General features: G+C 43.0%; 1 protein-coding gene and 1 non-coding gene across 2 annotated transcripts; one reads left to right on the plus strand and one right to left on the minus strand.

The window, feature by feature from the left end:
• The first annotated feature begins 4,390 nt into the window (after positions 1-4,390).
• On the plus strand, positions 4,391-4,472 carry TRNAS-UGA (transfer RNA serine (anticodon UGA)). The gene has a single exon. It is a non-coding gene; the product is annotated as a tRNA-Ser (tRNA).
• Positions 4,473-6,647: 2,175 nt separating this feature from the next.
• Positions 6,648-19,996, minus strand: LOC134396147 (zinc finger protein 665-like). The gene is made up of 4 exons (XM_063122535.1): positions 19,798-19,996; positions 14,211-14,489; positions 12,216-12,342; positions 6,648-10,954 (listed from the first exon to the last, which is right to left on the minus strand). The coding sequence occupies exons 2-4, from the start codon at positions 14,439-14,441 to the stop codon at positions 9,069-9,071; spliced, it is 2,244 nt and encodes a 747-aa protein (XP_062978605.1). The 5' UTR covers positions 14,442-14,489; positions 19,798-19,996; the 3' UTR covers positions 6,648-9,068.
• Positions 19,997-20,283: the final 287 nt, after the last annotated feature.

Raw genomic sequence — 20,283 nt, forward strand, 5'->3', positions numbered from 1 at the left:
GAGCCCTGTCCTCTTTTTCATATGGTCACCCTATATGCTGCCCAATAGCTGAAGCTCTCTGGCCGGTTCACAAAAATTAAAACCATGAGATACAACATAAAACAGGGAAACTTAAAACCACAATATAAAAAAGCAACTAGAATAAAACCGAGCAGCAATGCAGAGATTTAGGACGCAACCCTATGCATGTTCAGTCAGGCAAAAGTCCTCCAACTTTTTGCATTCCCCAGCTTGCCATTCCAGCTGGGAAACGCTGAGAATTGTAAGGATTTCCCCCCTCCGTCTAAACAGGCATCATTAAAAGCAGCAAGCTGGCATAACTTGTGACACACTATGCTGAACAAAATGCACCAGCCATGTAATGTAGGGTGACCGTGTGGAAAGGAGGACAAGGCTCCTGTATCTTTTAACAGTTGCACAGAAAAGTTAATTTCAGCAGGTGTCATGAGTAGGGATGCAGCACCTGGTGAAATTCCCTCTTCATCACAACAGTTAAAGCTGCAAGAGCTATACTAGAGTGACCAGATACAAAAGAGGGCAGGGCTCCTTAGTTGACCCTGGGCTAGTCACTACCTTTCAGCCTAACCTACCTTCCAGGGCTGTTATTAAGATGGGCTATTCAGAGCTCAGAGATAAGTGGAATAAAAATGCAATTAACAAATAGTGTGCAGGTGAGCATGATGAGGCCTAAGGTTGGGCACCTGGACTTGCTCCTCTTCACCATGGCAACTTGCTTGTGCCCCTGCCTCTCGCTCTGACCCGGACAATGGTGGTCCTCGAGAACGAGGACCTGCAGATGCCATGGCCTACTTGCTCACTGCCTGTCAGTCAAGCAACTAGTAGCAATGATGAAAAAGAGCAGCTAGTGGCAATAATAATGAGAAGGTAGACTCAGTGAGGGAGGGTTCCTATTAAGGATGTCTTAAGGCCCTCAACAACCAGGAGCCAGCCCTGATGTGGGCAGGGGGTATGTGTGTCACAAATAGTTCAGGCTCAGGGCAGTATCCAATGTGACACAAGAGCTCATGCAAATTACTTCTGGCGCAACACCGTGTGATGTGGCGCAACAGGATTCCACGGAAAACCGGTCACACCAAGCTATTGCTGTTCCTTATGCTAGTAATGTAATTTATATTAGTGTTCATTGCACATTAGATAGTGACCCAGTTTTAGGGAATTAATATTAAAATCGATGCATAGATGGTATCAGACACCAAGAAAAATATCCATGATGAGCCCAGGGACTTCCTCAGAATGTGGGAGGGGTTGCTTGGGAGTTGGGACGTATTTACCTATGTGGTGGTCAAGTCCAAAGGTGTCTGGGACAAAGTGTTTCAGGAGATCAGCTCAATAATTGGACAATGGGTTCATCCATCCTCTCACCTAGCACTGTTAAATTTATATAAAGGATTGGACAATAAACTATTAGACAAGGGCTTAATAGGTCTCCTTTTACTGGTGGCAAGAGGGTTGATTGCCAGGCACAGGAAGGATGGCAAAGGGCTTCACATTGATAATTGGTATCAAAGGGTTGGGCAGATTGCGCTTCGAGAAAAATTGACAGATAAAGTGCGAGGACAATTATGCGAAAATAAATTTGTCAGGATCTGGAAGAAATTTATTGACTTTGTGAATAAAGAAGAAGGGACGACACCCCCATTACTTAGGGTGACCATATGAATAGGGGGACTGGGCTCCTGTATCTTTAACAGTTGCATAGAAAAGGGAATTTCAGCAGGTCTCATTTGTATATATGGAAAACCTGGTGAAATTCCCTCTTCATCACAACAGTTAAAGGTGCAGGTGCTATACTAGAGTGACCAGATTTAAAAGAGGGCAGGGCACCTGCAGCTTTAACTGGTGTGATGAAGAGGGAATTTCACCAGGTTCCCCATATATACAAATGACCACCCCTGCTGAAATTCCCTTTTCTATGCAACTGTTAAAGATACAGGAGCCCTGTCCTCCTTGTCATATGGTCACCCTACCGTTACTTTACATAGACATTTGGAGTGGATAGGAAAATGGCAATATTGGGGGTGGAGTTCACCCAAGGTGGAAACTTGTAATTTGTATCTGAATTGATATGGAATGTATAGTTATAGGTGTATATAGAAATGATGTAACATTTGACCTGTGTAACCAAAACTGCTAAAAATAAAACATTAAAAAAAAAGAGGTGGGGAAAGATCGTGACCCAGTTTTAAACCTTTCTGCCTGTCACGTGGGGGGGGGGGGAACTGACGCTCAGAGAGAGCAGCTTGCCTAAAGCCACAGGGTGAGTTCATGGGCGGAAGCAAGGTTTGACTCAGAGACTTCCTGATTTACAGCTCACAACCCCCTTAGACACTACACTTCATAAACTGCTCCTCAAAGAGCATTCAAGTATAGTTTCATTTATAAATCACTGGATACTATGTAGCTGCCCATAGAGGGAAAATTGTTTATAAGCCTTTTCTATATGAAAACCTATGTCTCACCTGTAAACTGGGAATAAAAACTATTTCTGTATCGTTGGATGCTAAGTGGTCCAATCCTGTGTCTCTGCTCAGATGCAGGTGGGCCTACTGCCAAGAAATGATGCAATAGATTGCAACTTTACTATTTTGCAGAGCCTCCTAAGGACCTAGGGCATAACTGAATAAAAACACTCACTAATAGAAGGCTCGGCTGAGATAAACTGAAAGGGTTAAAGTCAGCGACTTGCAATGCCTAGAGTGTGTAAGGAAGAAGGTAAGGCAGACCCCCTAGAGATAGGAAAAGTGAAGAGGTGCACATATTTAGAGGTTTTTTTTTTAACATGCCCCCCCCTTCCTGGCGAGAGGCTTTTTTTTTTTTTGGCAGTTAACACTTGCAGCAATTGTGGGAGTTTTCCTGGGGTGCAAAGCAACGACTGTTTTGAAGAAAAGGACTGCAATTGCAAGGTGGAAATTGCTGTAGAGCTCCACACCCACACATAGGAAGGGATTTGGATAAAACTCTGTGTGTGGAGTTTATCTCTCCCTTTCTGGAATGCAGAGGTTCCAATCTGAATTAATGAAGTTTGACTTTGGTTGTGGGGCAGAAAAAGAGAATGGGGGGGGGAGTGAGTGAGAGAGAGTGTGTTTGCGGCCCCCAACCCACCTCATGTGGTCCTAGGGACCAAAATAGTTGCCCACCCCCAGGGTCAGCCTAAGACATTTGGCTGCCTGAGGTAGGGTGACCATATGAAAAGGAGGACAGGGCTCCTGTATCTTTAACAGTTGCATAGAAAAGGGAATTTCAGCAGGTGTCATTTGTATATATGGAGAACCTGGCGAAATTCCCTCTTCATCACAATAGTAAAAGGTGCAGGAGCTTTACTAGTGTGACCAGATTTAAAAGAGGGCAGGGCACCTGCAGCTTTAACTGTTGTGATGAAGAGAAAATCCTTTTCAATACAACTGTTAAAGATACAGGAGCCCTGTCCTCCTTTTCATATGGTCACCCTACCTGAGGCCAAGAACAATACAGCACCCTCTCCCATTTCATGTACAAAAGCTGTCTAACCTGTTTCTTTAACACTGGTGATGGAGCAGCATCCTCCATTGAACCTGGGGGCAGCAGGATAGTTTAGGGAACATCGGACAGGCCTTGAGCCACACAGCTTTCTCCTTCAGCATGTTGCTGCCACCGCCCAGCATCTGCTGCCTGAGGCAATTGCTTCACCCTGCCTAATGGTAGGGCTGGCCCTGCCCAACCCTGTTATAACTGATGAACTCAAGATAACCTGAGATTGACTAATAGACGCTGGCACCATTCAGAAGACATCTTAAACCATGGCTTTAACCATGGTGGTTAAGCCAGAAAGCCAAGGCTGTGTTCAGAAGACACCTTAAACCATGGCTTTAACCACGGTGAATAAAGCAAAAACCCTTATTCACCGTGGTTAAAGCTGTGGTTTAAGGTGTCTTCTGAACGGCGCCATAATACCGTATTTCTTCGATTGTAAGATGCCATCGATTGTAAGACGCACACTAATTTCAGTACCACCAACAGAGAAAAAAGCTTTGATTCTAAGAATAATTATCACACCCGCGATTCTAAGACACACCCCGTTTTTAGAGATGTTTATATGGGGGGGAATGCGTCTTAGATTCGAAGAAATATGGTAATATATCTGGAAAAAATATGGTCATATATTCCAGATTAGTTGATTTACTTCCTCCCCCTATACTTTGGGTATGTTTATGCCCACTGGCTGCATAAAACTGCATAATATCAATAACCCAATACTGCTGTAGAAAATCAACCCTCCATATTTATAGGTTATTCCACCCCCCAAGCCTTAGTAAAGGCACTCAGAAGAGGCTAAGGTGCACATTTACACATCATCCAAAAAAGAGGAAATGTATCACCAAAACTCATGAGTGGCGAGGTGGCCGAGTGGTGAAGGCGATGGACTTGAAATCTGTTGTGCTGTGCATGCGTGGGTTCGAATCCCACCCTCGTCGGCATTTTGGCCTCACAAAGCAGGTCCCTGGCGGAGAGGGTGGCCAGAACGAAGCCTTTGGCTCAATTGTAGAGTCCCTGTTTTGAATACAGAAAGTCCCCAGTGTCTCCAGGGGAAAATCCCTGCCTGAAATTCTGAAAAAGCTACTGCCAGTCAGTGTCAAGAATACTGGGCTAGAAAGACCAAGGGTCTGACTCGGTATAAGGCAGTCCTGATGTTCCTAGGAGGACAAAATAGGACTCTGATGGACATAAAATTTAAGAACGAGCATTTGTATGTATAGCCTCAAACATATAAACAATTACTATAGCTTAAGGAGATAAACACTATACCTCATCACAGGGCGAAAGAATGTGATGAGGTGACCTGTGTAGCTCCCAGTTCAGTTTGTTCTCTGGGTGCTAATGGCTGGCCAAATTCAAGGCCCCTGCTGCTGCTCCCTTTTTACAGCGCTTTATCTTTAAACAGGACTTAGAACAGTAAAGCAAACTTAGAAATTAGGCAGCTGCTTAACTTGAGGATTACACTCTTGTCAGCATCAGACAGACAGCAATTGTTAAGCCTGCCTGCTTGCTTGCTACCCATCTCGCTCTATGAGAAGTCAGAGTTGCCCAATAGGGCCAACTCTAAGAAACAAGAAAACTGCCCTTTAAACGGACCATCATACATTTAATAAACTGCTTATAGGGCAATTCTGAGAGTGCCTTGGACTGCAAGAAGATCAAACCAGTCCATACTCCAGGAAATAAAGCCAGACTGCTCACTTGAGGGAGTGGTATTAAAGGCAAAACTGAAGTACTTTGGCCACATAATGAGAAGACAGGATACCCTGAAGAAGAGGCTGATGCTAGGGAAAGTGGAAGGCAAAAGGAAGAGGGGCCAACCGAGGGCAAGATGGATGGATGATATTCTGGAGGTGACAGACTTGACCTTGGGGGAGCTGGGGGTGGCGACAGGCGACAGAAAGCTCTGGCGTGGGCTGGTCCATGAAGTCACGAAGAGTTGGAAGCGACTGAACGAATAAACAAAAAAAAAAGGGCAACTGTGTTAGCTCAACACCAAACCTAGCTCCTCACCATTTCTAGCTCACTTTCTGCAACACTGTGAGAAGGGCCCACCCCAAGAGATATTGCAAAACGTTCTAATGAATCAGTAAAGGTGCCATTCATGTAATGCCCAATAAGGTAATCTGGGAAATGTTAAAGGCAATTTTAAGAGGCCGTGACATTAAAGAAAAAAAGCACTCTAAAAAAATCCGAAGAAGGTAGAAGAGCAATTAGCATGGTAAGTGAAAAACTTGGGAAGAAAAACACAAAAAATGGGAGTAATGCTCAATTTGAAGAGAACCAAAAGAGAAGAAAAGTTTACGAACTCTTCACAAGTCAACTTTATAATTTCAGTGTTAGAGATTGTATGTATGCAATGTACCTAGAGTATGATTATATGTTTATAATGAAATGATTGTTTATTTTACTATGTTAGCATAAAATTAAATATATATGCCCAGACACAGATATATTTAAAGTATGTTATGTTCATTTTCTTTGCTGAGTATCACTTGGAAGAAAGAAGCCTGGAGTTTATCTCTTTCATGCAAATACACCTGTGCCCATGGAGACAGGATAGTGTCTTACGTTCAACAACAAAAAGAGTTTAAAGTTACCTGTTAGCTATATAAAAGGAGTGCATTTCAGCACATAAAAACCAGTAACATGTGTTCCCTGGAACATTTTGAACTGGAAAAATTTCCAGAACATTTTTCACAGCTCTAAATCATGCAAGATCTAAGTTGCATGTTGTTGATTTTACTTATAAGAGAAATTAAGTGTAACTAGGCTGCAAGCCAACATATATCAAATACTGTTGCTGTTTCTGAGGATTCTGGGCTGATTTTAAATGCTAGTATCCCAAGGCATTCCTCCACCACAAAAATAAATTATATTTCTCACTGGGGAAACTGCTTCATGAATTATGTGATTAAGGGTGCAATCCTATGTAAGTTAAGACAGATACAAGTCCTACAACTCCCACTGTTAATTTGGTCTTGTTTAACTTAAGAATTTATACTAAATGGGTTCTAGACAGTTCAGTGAGTAACTAAGCTAAGTCTAAACAGACAGTTCAGTGAGTAACTAAGCTAAGTCTAAACAGGCAAACATCACTAGAGACTAAAATGTAAATTGAAATCTATTAAATGCTTTATTTAGGAAAATTACAAAAATTAAGCAAAGCAGCATGGTGGTTTTATGAGCATTAAAATCCCCCCCCCCCACCGTTGATTACATTATCGGCCGTGAAAGAGAATGTAACATAAATACGAGATTAACCAAAGGAATTGCAATTAAGAAAGCTGGCATTGCAAATGTAGCGAGAGAGAATAACAAACTGAACTTCTAACATAGTTATGACTCTTCTTCATTACTCTTGAATTCTACTTGATTTATAAAGCTAAACTAAAACATACTAAAAAAATGTTAACTCTCTTTTGTACTTCCTCCTGCACATTACTTAAATATAAAAACGAAGCTAAAGCATAAGTCATTTCCTCTAGGCATGTACAGAATTAAACTTGCAAGTCATAAAATTTAAGAGTCTAAAGAGTTTTGTAGTTACCTAAAACTTTGACTCTAGCAGTCTAGGTAGGCAAAGCAGCAAGAAAATGAAATGGAAGAAAAAAGAAGTGGGGGAGAAACAAAAGGGAAAATAAAATAAAAGCAAACGCTACCTATGCTTTTATACACCTGTTCTGGCCAGAGGTGGGGGAGCCCCAATGAGTGATGAGATTCCCATCTTCCAATCAAAACAAGGTGAGTGTGTGTTTAGACCACCCATTCACCCATCAGAAGCGAGGTGTCTACTTACCACCTCCAATAACATGTCATTTTATGATTAATGTGGTTTGGGAAAATTTTAGGCGCATTTTGACCCCTTTCAGAAGACACCTTAAAACATGGCTTTAACCACGGTGAATAAGGCTTTTTGCTTTATTCACCATGGTTAAAGCCGTGGTTTAAGGTGTCTTCTGAACACAGCCAGGCTTTCTGGCTTAACCACCATGGTTTAAAGTGTCTTCTGGCACATTGTCTCGATGGTTTCTCTCTGATGCATCTTCTTTGAATTCATGACCATGCTTGTTCATATTTGGTCACATTCTACCCAAACACGTCCACCCGATTTATTTATTTATTACATTTATATACCACCCCATAGCCGAAGCTCACTGCTCTGTGCATTGTTATGACGTCTTCTACTCAGAAGGCATCAAGTAAGGACATTTCTTCACTGCATGCGTACGACACAGGATGTCTAACAAGGATTTTCTTCCCCTTATTGGGTATCTGACCATCCACTCATGTTGGATTGTCTGCTAGCACAATTCACTGTGACTTTGATCTTGGTCTGTAATGCCAGCTGCATTTTTTTTTCTTTCAAAGCCAATCCTGTAAAGTCTTACTTTGAAGTATTATAATACCATAACATCAATTAACATAGAATCAAAATGCCAAGGACTTCTTGCAAAGGTCAGGTGTCTAAAGTAGAAGAACAGGCCTTTTTAAATAGGAGTCTGAGTCTTTTAGGGGTCTTCTTGTAGGTCTCCCCAAAACCCTCGTTCACACCATTCCAGATCAAATTAGCCATCTTTAGTCCCGTGTAGCCTCTTCAGTTTTTTGTTAGCAAACTTATTCAACCTGTTCAGTTCCAAGTTAACACTCAGCTGGCTGAGAAATGCTGGGAGTTTATATTTTTTTACATTACTGTACTGCCCAATAGCCAAAGAAGTCTGGGGTGGGGTGGGGTGTTCCTAACAATTGAAACCACAAGATATGGGACCTATAGGAACTTTGTTTTTTATCAGGCATGCACAGATTGCATCTTTAGATTCGTGCATCCCACCAAGGTATTTACCCAGGAAACACAGTTAGAGCAGTACGACAATGGAACCAATGACCTAGGGAGGTCGTGGGCTCTCCCACACTAGAGGCATTCAAGAGGCAGCTGGACAACCATCTGTCAGGGATGCTTTAGGGTGGATTCCTGCATTGAGCAGGAGGGTTGGACTTGATGGCCTTATAGGCCCCTTCCAACTCTGCTATTCTATGATTCTATGATCCTATTTGCTCAGAACAGGACTGAGAGAGGAAGCTAGGGGCAACCAGCCAAAAAGACGATGCAGAATTAAGCGAGATTAAAAGCAAGGCAAGCAAAGGGGACCGAGTCTTAGGCAGAGACTGCTGTCCAACCACCCAGCAGTCTGTTTTTGCTCCCCATTTTGGAGATTAGAGCCAAAGAGAACAGCCTACCCAGAGATCCAGTGGTGTGAGGAAACACAGCACTTAAAGGCCAGTAGGTGCCGAGGCGCAATTTTTGATAAAGAGCAGACGAAGCAGTAAGCATCATATAGTTTAATTAAACACATGACTGCATCAAGCTGACAGCAGAGGGAAATCAAAAAATATCCCTAATGCTGCATTTCAAGCAACAAACCTAAGAGGCAATTAATCTGAAATAGAGACTCCCATGCCTCACAATATGCCTCCTGGGCACATAGCCCGTACAGAGGTATCTATCATGGCAATCTTCAGCATTTCTAGGGCTTCTAACCTATGTGTATTCTTTGGTGTTCTTTAAGGGTCCTGCGGATACTGAAACTCTTTCCACAGTCATTGCATTTGAAAGGCTTCTCCCCACTGTGAATTCTTTGATGTGCTTTAAAGTTACTGCTAGCATTGAAACCCTTTCCACATTCTGAACATGTATAGGGCTTCTCACCTGTATGAATTCTTTGATGTGTTTTAAGGTATGCACTACTGTTGAAGCTCTTTCCACAATCAGAGCATTGATAGGGCTTAATACCAGTATGGATTCTTTGATGTGTTTTCAAGTGTGTTCTACGACTGAAGCTCTTTCCGCACTCAGCACATTTGTAGGGTTTCTCTCCTGTATGAATTTTTTGATGCTCACGAAGTGTGTAAATCTCAATGAAGCTACGTTCACACTCAGAACATTTATAGGGCTTCTCTCCTGTGTGATTCATTAGATGTCTTTTAAGATTTCTACTAAGACCAAAACCTTTTCCACACTCAGAACATTTATATGGCTTTTCTCCCGTGTGGATTATTTGATGTCTTTTAAGGCTTCTACTGAGACTAAACGTTTTTCCACACTCAGTACACATATATGGTTTCTTGCCAGTGTGGATTGTTTCATGTGATTTAAGGCCTCTGCTATCACTAAAACTCTTTCCACATTCAGAGCATTTATAAGGCTTCTCTCCAGAGTGGATTTTTTGATGTGCTTTAAGGCTTCCACTATGACTAAAACTCTTCCCACATTCAGAGCATATAAATGGATCCTCACCTGCATGGATTCTTTGATGTGTTTTAAAGAGTGTGTTATGACGGAAGCTTTTCCCACACTCAGAGCATTTATATGGCTTCTCCCCTGAATGAATTTTTTGATGCTCACGAAGTGTATAGCTCTCACTAAAACAATTTCCACACTCAGAGCATTTATAGGGCTTCTCACCTGTGTGGGTTCTTAGATGTGATTTAAGGATACTGCTAGCGCTGAATTTTTTTCCACATTGTGAGCATTCATAGGGCTTCTCCCCTGTGTGAATTCTTTGATGTCTCTTCAGGTGTGTATTCCGACCAAAGCTCTTTCCACACTCAGAGCATTTATACGGCCTCTCCCCTGTGTGGGTTATTTGATGTGTTTTAAGCTGTGTGTTATAATTGTAGCTTTTTCCACATTCAAAACATTTATAGGGCTTCTCGCCTGTGTGTATTATTTGATGTGTTTTAAGCTGGTCATTTCGACTGAAGCTCTTTCCACATTGAGAACATTTATAGGGTTTCTCCCCTGTGTGAATTCTTTGATGTGTTTTCAGGCTTGTGCTACCACGGAAGCTCTTTCCACACTCTGAACATTTATAGCGTTTTTTGCTAGTGTGGATTCGTTGATGCTCTCTAAGGTTTTTTATTTGACTAAAGCTCTTTCCACAATTGAAGCATTCATAGGGCTTCTCGCCTGTGTGAATACTTTCATGCTCTTTAAGGGTTTCGCTACTGCTGAAACTGTTTCCGCAATCCGAGCATTTATATGGCTTTTCCCCTTTGTGTATTCTTTGATGCGATCTAAGGCTTCTTCTAGGAATTAAACTTTTTCCACACTCTGTTTCATAGCGCTTCTTGTCTGCGAGAATTTTTTGATGTGATATAAGGAAAATGGTCTGATGGAAGCTCTTTTCATATTCCGAGTATTTGTAGTGGTTCTTGCCTTCGTGGAATTGCTGATGCAGTGTAAGGTCTGAGTTGCGACTGAATTGTTTCCCACACTCCAAGCATGGGTATATTTTCTCTCCGGTGAGAATTTTTTGGTGTTCAGCTTCTTGAGGAGCACAAGATTTGTCCTCCCACTTCCGTTTCACTTTTCCTTTCCTTTTCTGCTGCTTCCTCTCTTTATTGCAGTCCTTCTCATCACCTGAAGGAATAAAAAGAGAGATCTGATCAGGAAGGAACAGATCTTTCCAAATACATTGACTAACATTTGATGATCAGTAGAACTGATAAACAGAGTGGTGTACACCATTTTAATCCTCCTTATGCATAAGCTTGCACAATGAATTTCTGGCAGCAACAAATGAAGATACTCAAGAAGAACAGGGAGGATCAACAGCTAAGACCTTCTAGGGCCACCCCTAATCACAGCAGATAATTCTGAGAAATATGATAGCATGGTATTTAGGGGCTGGCACTCATTAGACATTTCCACCTCACATTACACATTAACTACTCCTTTCCCATGAGACAGAATCCCTCCAGCTATTCCCTACTCCTCTCAGGGTACCCCCTCCCAGCAGATGAACCCCAAGCCTCAAAGGCATGACCTTTTTACTCTGCCTCTGTAGGCCTCAAACCTTCACAAAAGGTCTGCTCCTTCAAAAGACTCCACTCTTTCTCCCTTTCTGCCTCTAATGATACAAGTTACCCCACTGTTAACACTAAATGTGACAGCCCATCTAAGGTTTCATTTTTAAAAAACAACAACAGCAACAACACTGAGGCTTGGATTTGTGGAACTCCCTGCCACTGTTTTTCATAAAGTTTACAATTAGACCTCACCATTAAGAAAAGCTTCTCCAACTATTAACTTCTGCCACCTCAATAAACCATCTCTACTTAAAAGAAACTCAGTAGCCTGGTTCCTTCGGACAACCCTTCAAGATTAGCCAAAATGAGATGTTTATTATGGCAATTATTTACAAACTGTTACTTTAAAAAAATAAGTTAAGATTGCTTCAATGTACCTAGGTTATGTATACATCATCTTGCCCAGTCAAATAAAATCTCAATGGCCAAATTTTCACACCACAACAACCAATGGGTTATTTAAACCATGGGTCATCCAGGATGATCAGGAGTGATCGTCCCTGACAACCCATGGATTGTGAAGTGACGTTCCATTTCCTATGAGGAAGACAATGAAGGCGGTGAGATTTTTTATACTTCAGAAGCATTTTTACGTTTTAGTTCCTCAAGTGGAATTAAACATTCTCAACATGACCTTTTGGCGTAATTCAAAGTTGCTGGATTAGATTCATACAAAGTCTTAAGCTATAGAAATGAAATTCCTCTTTCCATTTGCTACCGAGGCTCCGGGAAAACATGAAAAACAATGGATGGATTACAGGCACATTCGAGTGAAGGAAGACAGTGCTGAAATATGCTCCACTATGCCTTACCCAGTGAAGTGGCCCCTCTGTCAGCGGCCTGTACGGTCCCCTTGAACGTTGGCCACTTCGTGGTCTCTGGCAAAGCCTTCTTTGCCTCTGGGTAATCCGTGGTTACCTTGGCCAACGCTCCCTGCACCTGGAGTGAGGAGCCCAGGAAAGGAAGGGGGAAAGAGGGGTTAGGAGAGAAAAGAGACAGGGGCAGCAAAGGCCAAGAAGTGTTTCTCCATCTACTTAGATGAATTTTAAACCTAAGAATTTTAAGATGTTGTGATTGTTATTTTAATATTGTATCGATTTTATATGCTCTTTTAACCAGTTTTATGTATTGTATTGTTGTATTTAATGTCGTTCCCCGCCACGATCCGGAGGGAGAGGTGGGTAAGAAATAAAAATATAATCACTTTCAGAGGATGCAGTTTGTGGGTATAGATTTTTTAACAAGCAATAGGTTTGACAGAATGCAAATGTAATCTGCCGGAGGAGATTCGGCAACTTGACAGTCTTTTAGAATTTAAAAAAGCAATAAAGACTGATCTATTCCGGCAGGCCTACCCAGTGAAATTTTAGAATGTTTTTAGGATGTTTTAACCATGTATGCTATGTTTTTAATCAGTTTTTAATGTGTTTTATATTCATTGTTGTTCCCCGCCTCGATCCAAGTAGAGAGGCGGGTAAGAAATAAATTATTATTATTATTATTATTATTATTATTGCTTTCAGAGAATGCAGTTACAATTTTTAACAAAGTGGTTGTTGATTTGAGAATGCAATTGCAAGTGTAACAGTTTTTAACAAGCAGTTGCTAATTTTTAATTTGTAATAAGGTTGTAATAAAGTGTAATAAAGTTTAACATGCAGTTGCTATATTTAACAAGCAATAGTAAATCCTTAATAGACAGTTGCTTTCTTTGACATGCAATTGCTGATGTATTGTTTTGAACACAGTTGCTCTTTTAAAACATGCAATTGCTAATGTATTTTTGAACAAGCAGTAACTGATTATAAATTATACAATAAATTGTAATATACAATTGCTAAAGTTTAAATCCTTCATGCAGCTGCTTATTTTCAAATCTTGAGATCAAATGTTAATGTTCAGGCCTTAATGAAATCTTAAGACAGTATAATGGATAAATAAATAATGATTGCAGGTCTTAATAAAATCTTAAGACATAATAATGGCTAAATAATGGCTAAATGGTAACTCTAGGTTGTGTATTCTGTTTCTGATCTTCATCAGTAGTATGAAATATGCACTGAAAATTATTTTATACTTTAACTGCACCATAGATGTGAGGATAAATATACATATATTTTCACTTTGGAATCTGTAGGGGACTGAGCACTTGCAGGGTAGGAAATTGTTTCTCTCCCAGTAGATGCTGGATAGTGCTTTGTTTAATTAAGGTATCCATTGGTTGCTATAAGATAACAGAAACAATTCTAAGTGTAAATACACTTGAAGCTCACAGATGTAGGGCTCCTCTCCTTTCCGGAACTTTGCAAGCCCTTTAAGGTTTCTTGTGATCCCCCAAAGGAGGGCTGGTTCCAATCAGAAGGAAGGAAAGGAACCTCTCGTGCAAGCACTGAGTCATTACTGACTCTTGGAGGGATGCCAGCTTTCGATGACGTTTTCTTGGCAGGCCTTATAGCGGGGTGGTTTGCCGTTGCCTTCCCCGGCCGTTATTACCTTTCCCCCAGCTAACTGGGTACTCATTTGACCGACCTCGGGAGGATGGAAGGCTGAGTCGACCCGAGCCGGCTGCCTGAAACCAGCTTCCGCTGGGATTGAACTCAGGCTGTGGGGAGAGTTTCAGCTGCAGAAACTGCTGCTTTACCGTTCTGCGCCACACGAGGCTCTCCAGTCAGAACCACTATGCTATTTTAGGGTAAGGGGCGGTTGGGATGTCCATTCCTTGGATGACACCTAAAAAGACATGGGTTCCTCAGGGGCATTTTTAAGATACCTTACCCCACATTCTCAGCTGGATGGAACCCTCTCACCTCCTCCTTTTCTTGCGTTCTGTCCTGTGAACCTCCTGCCTTGACCACCGCCTGGGAACCAAGGACCTTCTTCTGCGCTGGTTGTTCCCAGAATCCTCCACTGCTCCCAGCCTCATGGTCCTCGTGGCCTCTTCCTGCTTTGTGGCCAGCTAAAATCTGTTCCCCCATCTTCGCTTTGTGCCCAAAGTAAGCCTGGAACAGGGCTGCGGGATGGGTTTGCTCTGCCGCCATTTTCTTTCTCGAGGGAAGGCCTGCTCAAACGTGTGTAACCATTAAGCCCTGCAAAGAAAAAAACCTTTTTGTGTGTCACAATAATTAAGTTCTTTGGCTTTTTAAAAGCAAAAGCAGACAATTCTGAATAGTAACCAGGGTTTCTCTCTCTAGGAAAAATTAAACTACATAGTTCATGCCGGCGCTTTCACCACAGCCCAACAAATCAAAGCCTACATCAGGTTGAGAAAAGCAACAGGTGGCATCCTGGTTATGGGCTTGTCTCTTCTCATCCTCTACTCCCTCCCATAATAGCCGCCAAACCCTGAGTCTCAACCAAGTCCCCTTTTTTCCCACTCCCCTGTAACCTAGTGCAGCAGTTCAAAACCAGTTTCGATGTATCCGGAATCCAGATACACAGGACAGTGTCTTGAGTTCTGTCGCCAGGAACAGAATCATAGAGTTCTGGAGTTGGAAGGGACCGCAAGGATCACCTAGTCCAACCCACTGCAATGTGCAGGAAAATCAATTAAACCATCCCTGAGAGGTGGCTGTCCGGCCTCTTCTTAAAAACTTCAGATATGGAAAACCCACAACCTCAGCAGGTAGACTGTTCCACTGTTGTACAGATCTTACAGTCAGGAAGTTTTCCCTTATACTTAATCGAAATCTAGGTAGCTGTAACTTAGACCCATTATTTCAGGTCTGAATTTCTGTGGCTGTGGAAAATAGTTCTTGATCGTCTTCCCTGTAGCACCCTTTGATGTAGCTGAACACTGCTAACATGTCTTCCCTCAGCCTCCTTCTCTCTAGACTGAACATCCCAAGTTCCTTCAACTTGTCCTCATGGGGCATGTTCTCAAGTTCTTGTATACCTTTGTTGCCCTCCTCTGAACCATGGCTACAAAGACGTTTATACTCAAACTCTTGTTCCAGACTTTTCTGTCTCTTTCTCCAGTGACGCCCTGAGCAGTCCTCGGTGCACCCTGGCCACCTTTGTCAAGACAGCCCGACTGTCCTAAATCACCCCTAATTGCTCTTGTGGACAATCTGTAAAGCTTTGTTGTCTTTCTCTGAACCTGTTCTAACCTGTCAATGTCCTGGAAATGTGGCACCCAGAATCTTACACAATACTCCAGCTGTGGCCTCTCACTAGTGCCGAGTAGAGAGGAATAAGGACTTTGCGCATCTTTGGTGCAAGGCCTCTCCTAATGCAGCCCAGAACTGCGCTAGCCCTTCTAGTGGCTAACTTGCACTGGTGACTCATTTAGGGAGAAAGAAATTCCCCAATAAGGATATTGTGTAAGAACCCTGCATGAAGTGGGGTAACTACACAATCCCTCTACCCACGACCCCTCAGGAGCTGCCTCCCTGCCTTTTGCCTTTGTGGGTCTCCACCTGGGCCCTGCCAGGGCCGGGCAAAGCTGTTAATAGGCCCGGGCCAGATGGGAAATGTAGGCCCCATTTCAAACTGCTCATTAAGTATTTTTAATCAGTTCTAAATACATATGATCTAGAAAGATTTATTAAAAAGGTAATGGCAAGCACTTTTATTCAAGATGTATATAAGACATCACTTCTTCACATTCAGAAATGCTTTACGTGTTTTTGTCTCCTCTCTGCTGGAGATAGGGGGTGAAGACACCTTGGCTTTTGGGCTGTCTCAAAATGGAATCAGTACTGCTCACTCACAGGAGAGCTACTTTGTAACAAATCTTTACCAAAGGGTCCCCCTTTGCCTCTAACAGGGGGACTCAGAGTACCCCCCCTCAAAATCGTAGGCCCATGCCAACTGCCCCCCCCCCTCTGCCCAGCCCTGGGCCCTGCCAAAACCAAATTCATAAGAACATATAAACTGCCCTGCTGGATCAGACCAAGGGTCCATCTAGTCCAGCACCCTGTTCACACAGTGGCCAACCAGCCATTGGCCAGGGAACAACAAAGCAGGACATGGTGCAACAGCACCCTCCCACCCATGTTCCCCAGCAACTGGTGCACACAGGCTTATTGCCTCGAATACTGGAGATAGCATACAACCCTCAGGGCTAGTAGCCATTAATAGCCTTTGTCTCCAGGAATTTATCCATAAAATAAATTTCTGGAGGCATAAGATAAATTCCTGTCCCCCGGCTTGCATTTTCCAACCAGACGAACTCCCCAGCTCAGTCATTGGAGCCAACATCACCCCACTTCATTTTGCACTCACCAGATCCCTGCAGATGCTACAGACAGGGGATATCAAAGGCTACTTTCCCAAAGGCAGTAACAGGGGAAGAGGGGCTGTTTCTTCCTCCCTAGATCAGAGTTCCTCAGACTTTCAACCCGAAGGCCCACTCGAACGAGCTGGAAATGACTGAGGCCCACCAGTCACAAAATGGCGAATGATGGAAAAGGCATGTGGCATAATCAGCTGGCAACTGCTGAAATTGTTTTATAGTGATATCTAATCCCTCTTTGGAAATGACTGAATTCTTTGCCACTGCTGTTTCCTTGTAGCAAGGAGTTCCATAATTCAACTTTCCTCAAGTTACATAACAGTACTTGGAGGTATCCAGAGTCTCTAAGTCTGTGTTTCCAAAGTCTGTGTGACTGACACCTCTTTTGGAGCCCACTTTCCTGATTTTAATTTTATGTTTTAAGATTATTTTTATTTATTTATTTATTTATTAACTAGGAGATTGTCTCACTGCAAAGCAAAGGGCTGCCTTTTAAGTTGGGTTCAAAATCTTGGGGCTCCTCTAAATGAGCAATTTATTGCATGCTCGTGATTGGCTACTCATGAAAGTTGGTAGGTCTTTTACACAATGTCGTCAACGACCAGGACATCTCCCATGGTATCAGGTGGAAATTCCGTGATGAAGAGCACCGCTTTTAAAGTGGTAACATCCCAAAAAAACTAGAATTTTCCACTACTAGATGGCACTGTCCTAATGTAACTGAACATCCTAACGGAACTAAGGGGGTTGGACTCGATGGCCTTGTAGGCCCCTTCCAACTCTGCTATTCTATGATTCTATGATAAGTATTCAATTCAAACCATGTGGCTGCCCTGCTCCACCTGTGAAAAGCAGCTCATAACAATTGCGCCAAAAAGCAGGAAGCACAAATGCCTTGGGTAAGCCATGTGATTTCCCCTTAATGTAAAGATGCCCTTTAAATAGATTTAAAAGTGTGGTTTTGGATTTTGGAGCTCAGACTCCTATTTCTGCCATGTGCATAGAGCCTTTGGCTAGTTACTTTTCTATTAGACACAAGTTTGCCTTCTGGGAAATTAATGTTTTGTGACTAGCCATGGCAGGCATTTTATGAATGAGCAAGCCACTTGTCGTGTTTCCCAAAACCTCCCACCTTATAGGGAGACAATAAAGAGGTCTGCCACTTAATCCACAAAGCTTTATTCAGGCAATAAACATCTTTTCCCACCTGAAGAGAGTCTAACCTCTAGGAACTTTCCCCTAGGCAAAACTATGCAAACTAAGCAAGACAATTGTCCTTTCAATAAAAAGGGAAAGCTTTTTCCCAGAATGCTTTAACTTCAAGGAGACTGGTTTTGACAAAGACTTTGGTGAGAAGCCAGCCTGGGCAACCTTCTCTCGCTTTCCTTTAGCTCTGGCCATCTGAGTCTGCGGAGGACTCTAGGATCAGCCAGTCCTAAGGGGCCCTCCCCATCTGAAGAATACTGATTCCGACTGATCGCCAGAAACTCCTTCTAACATAATATCCACAACCTTTGCACCAGGCAGGCAATTTACTATGCGGTCTACGCACCCATCACAAACCCAGCTGTAAAAAGATTTTGAGAGGCATGTGGGGAAAGGGCAAAAATGATACGGTTTTCTTTACTGTAAATAATATGGTTTTCTTCACTAAACCCAGCTATGTGCCCAATGATCAAATTGCCTACTACCACAAGCCCCTCTCCCCCTTGGAGTCTTCTGAGGAATGGGCCCCTTCTAAGGGATCTTTCCCCCCTTCAAATGATGCCCTCCTTCCCCAAGACCCCCATTTTCTGTGACCGTAGGGGAGCTGTCACCCAGGGATTGGGACACTGCTGTTAGTTCTCTGAAGGTCTGATCCACTGGATAGGGTGACCATATGAAAAGGAGGACAGGGCTCCTGTATCTTTATCAGTTGTATTGAAAAGGGAATTTCAGCAGGTGTCGTTTGTATATATGGGGAACCTGGTGAAATTCCCTCTTCATCACAACAGTTAAAGCTGCAGGTGCCCTGCCCTCTTTTAAATCTGGTCACTCTAGTATAGCTCCTGCAGCTTTAACTGTTGTGATGAAGAGGGAATTTCACCAGGTTCTCCATATGTACAAATGACACCTGTTGAAATTCCCTTTTCTATGCCACTGTTAAAGATACAGGAGCCCTGTCCTCCTTTTCATAGGGTCACCCTAGATCCACCAACCTTTCTGGCTCTCTTAGCTTCTCCAGGTTAGCAATCTTTCCTTCAAGGGAAAGCACTGCACTTGATCCCTGAGAGCCAGGAGCTCATTACACTGAGCACCCAACCACCCATGATTTCTGTCGAGCAAGCAAGGTAGTCATGCATCCAGCACTCAGTCCAATACACTAGACAGCCCCCACAACCATGCTGGATTTCCACCTATACATATACACACATACATATACTAAAAAATTGCTAGTATTGGGTTTGTTTACCTGGAAAACTAAGTTCTTTACTGTGAGAATATGGGGAATTTATAGTTATTTATTTACAGTTACTTACTATAAGAAGGGAGGGAAGAGTCAACTTTTATGTGCTGCTCTGTAAGGCCGAAAACCTGAGCCCAACAGCACCCAAACTGAAGCTAGGGTGCACTTTTTCAGTTTATATTAGCACACACTCCCACTCACTAAGCCTTGTCTATAGTGCTTGTCTGGGCTTCAACAGATAATTTATGACTTTTCAATTATTACCTGAGGTAATATAAAAGCTAAATAAGTAACACCCTCCCCCTTGTACAGGTGTTTAACTCACAGGTGCTGAGTCTGCTCTGTAAGGCCTAAAACCTGCGCCTACACTTGTTTGTAAGAAGACACTCCTAGCTGGGCCTGCAAAGTGACTCTTGCCAATAGAGAGTTATGGAGTGGATTCAATTGCCCCGTTCCACGTTTGGGTTGAGTTTAAATTCGTGGCTCCGCCTTTCTTCAACGACCTGGAAATCTCTGTTAAAGCAAGAATACAAGAAATGCAAGTTCTTGCCGGATTCTTCCCCAGGGATTTAGCTCCCCAGGCTAAGTTTGCAAAGGGTCACCCTTCCGGGATTTAGCGCCCCTTTGCTGCGCCCTTGTTTTGGCTTCAGCAGATACGAGACGCAAATGAATACCTGAGCTGATTTAATAGCTTAAATAAGAAAACCACACTTACTTTCTCCTGGCATGGGTGCTTAACGCGGTGGTGGGCTGACGCTCCGTCACTGGGGCCCGAGACACTTCCTCCCTGGGGCTCCTTGCAAGGCTGCCTCCTTATAACGCTAGGCCCAACTCCGGATATAGTTTATACAGCTAGGCCAACCCTCTAGCAACGGTGCAGAGTTCCCGATCTCCTTGCTTTCCAGCGAGATCCAGTGCATACCTCTGTCAAAGATATTATTTTATTTTTAAATCCGCTTTGGTTGTAAAAGGCTTCGGCCCGCAGCGGGATGGGCGACTGCCTGCCGAGGTTGTCTGCTATGGATCTTAGCGAAGGATCTCTCAGTCCCTGCAGGAAATTTCTCCTCTTCCCTTGCAAACGGGGGAGGGGGGGTATTTTAGCCCCTGGAGGTACTGCGCTCACCAGCCCCCGCCCAGCAGAAAAGTACCCACCCGTAGGTGCAAGAGGCGCCCCTGGGGCAGAAGCCCCTTTAGGAGGGAG

Source organism: Elgaria multicarinata, chromosome 3 (assembly GCF_023053635.1).
Source record: "Elgaria multicarinata webbii isolate HBS135686 ecotype San Diego chromosome 3, rElgMul1.1.pri, whole genome shotgun sequence".
Classification (NCBI taxonomy): domain Eukaryota; kingdom Metazoa; phylum Chordata; class Lepidosauria; order Squamata; family Anguidae; genus Elgaria; species Elgaria multicarinata.

Coding starts and splice junctions, on each gene's coding strand:
- LOC134396147 (XM_063122535.1), bottom strand. CDS start 14,441: ATGGCGGCAGAGCAAACCCATCCCGCAGCCCTGTTCCAGGCTTACTTT. Junction 12,343..14,210: donor GAACGCAAGAAAAGGAGGAG/GTGAGAGGGTTC, acceptor TCCTCACTCCAG/GTGCAGGGAGCGTTGGCCAA. Junction 10,955..12,215: donor CAGAGGGGCCACTTCACTGG/GTAAGGCATAGT, acceptor TTATTCCTTCAG/GTGATGAGAAGGACTGCAAT.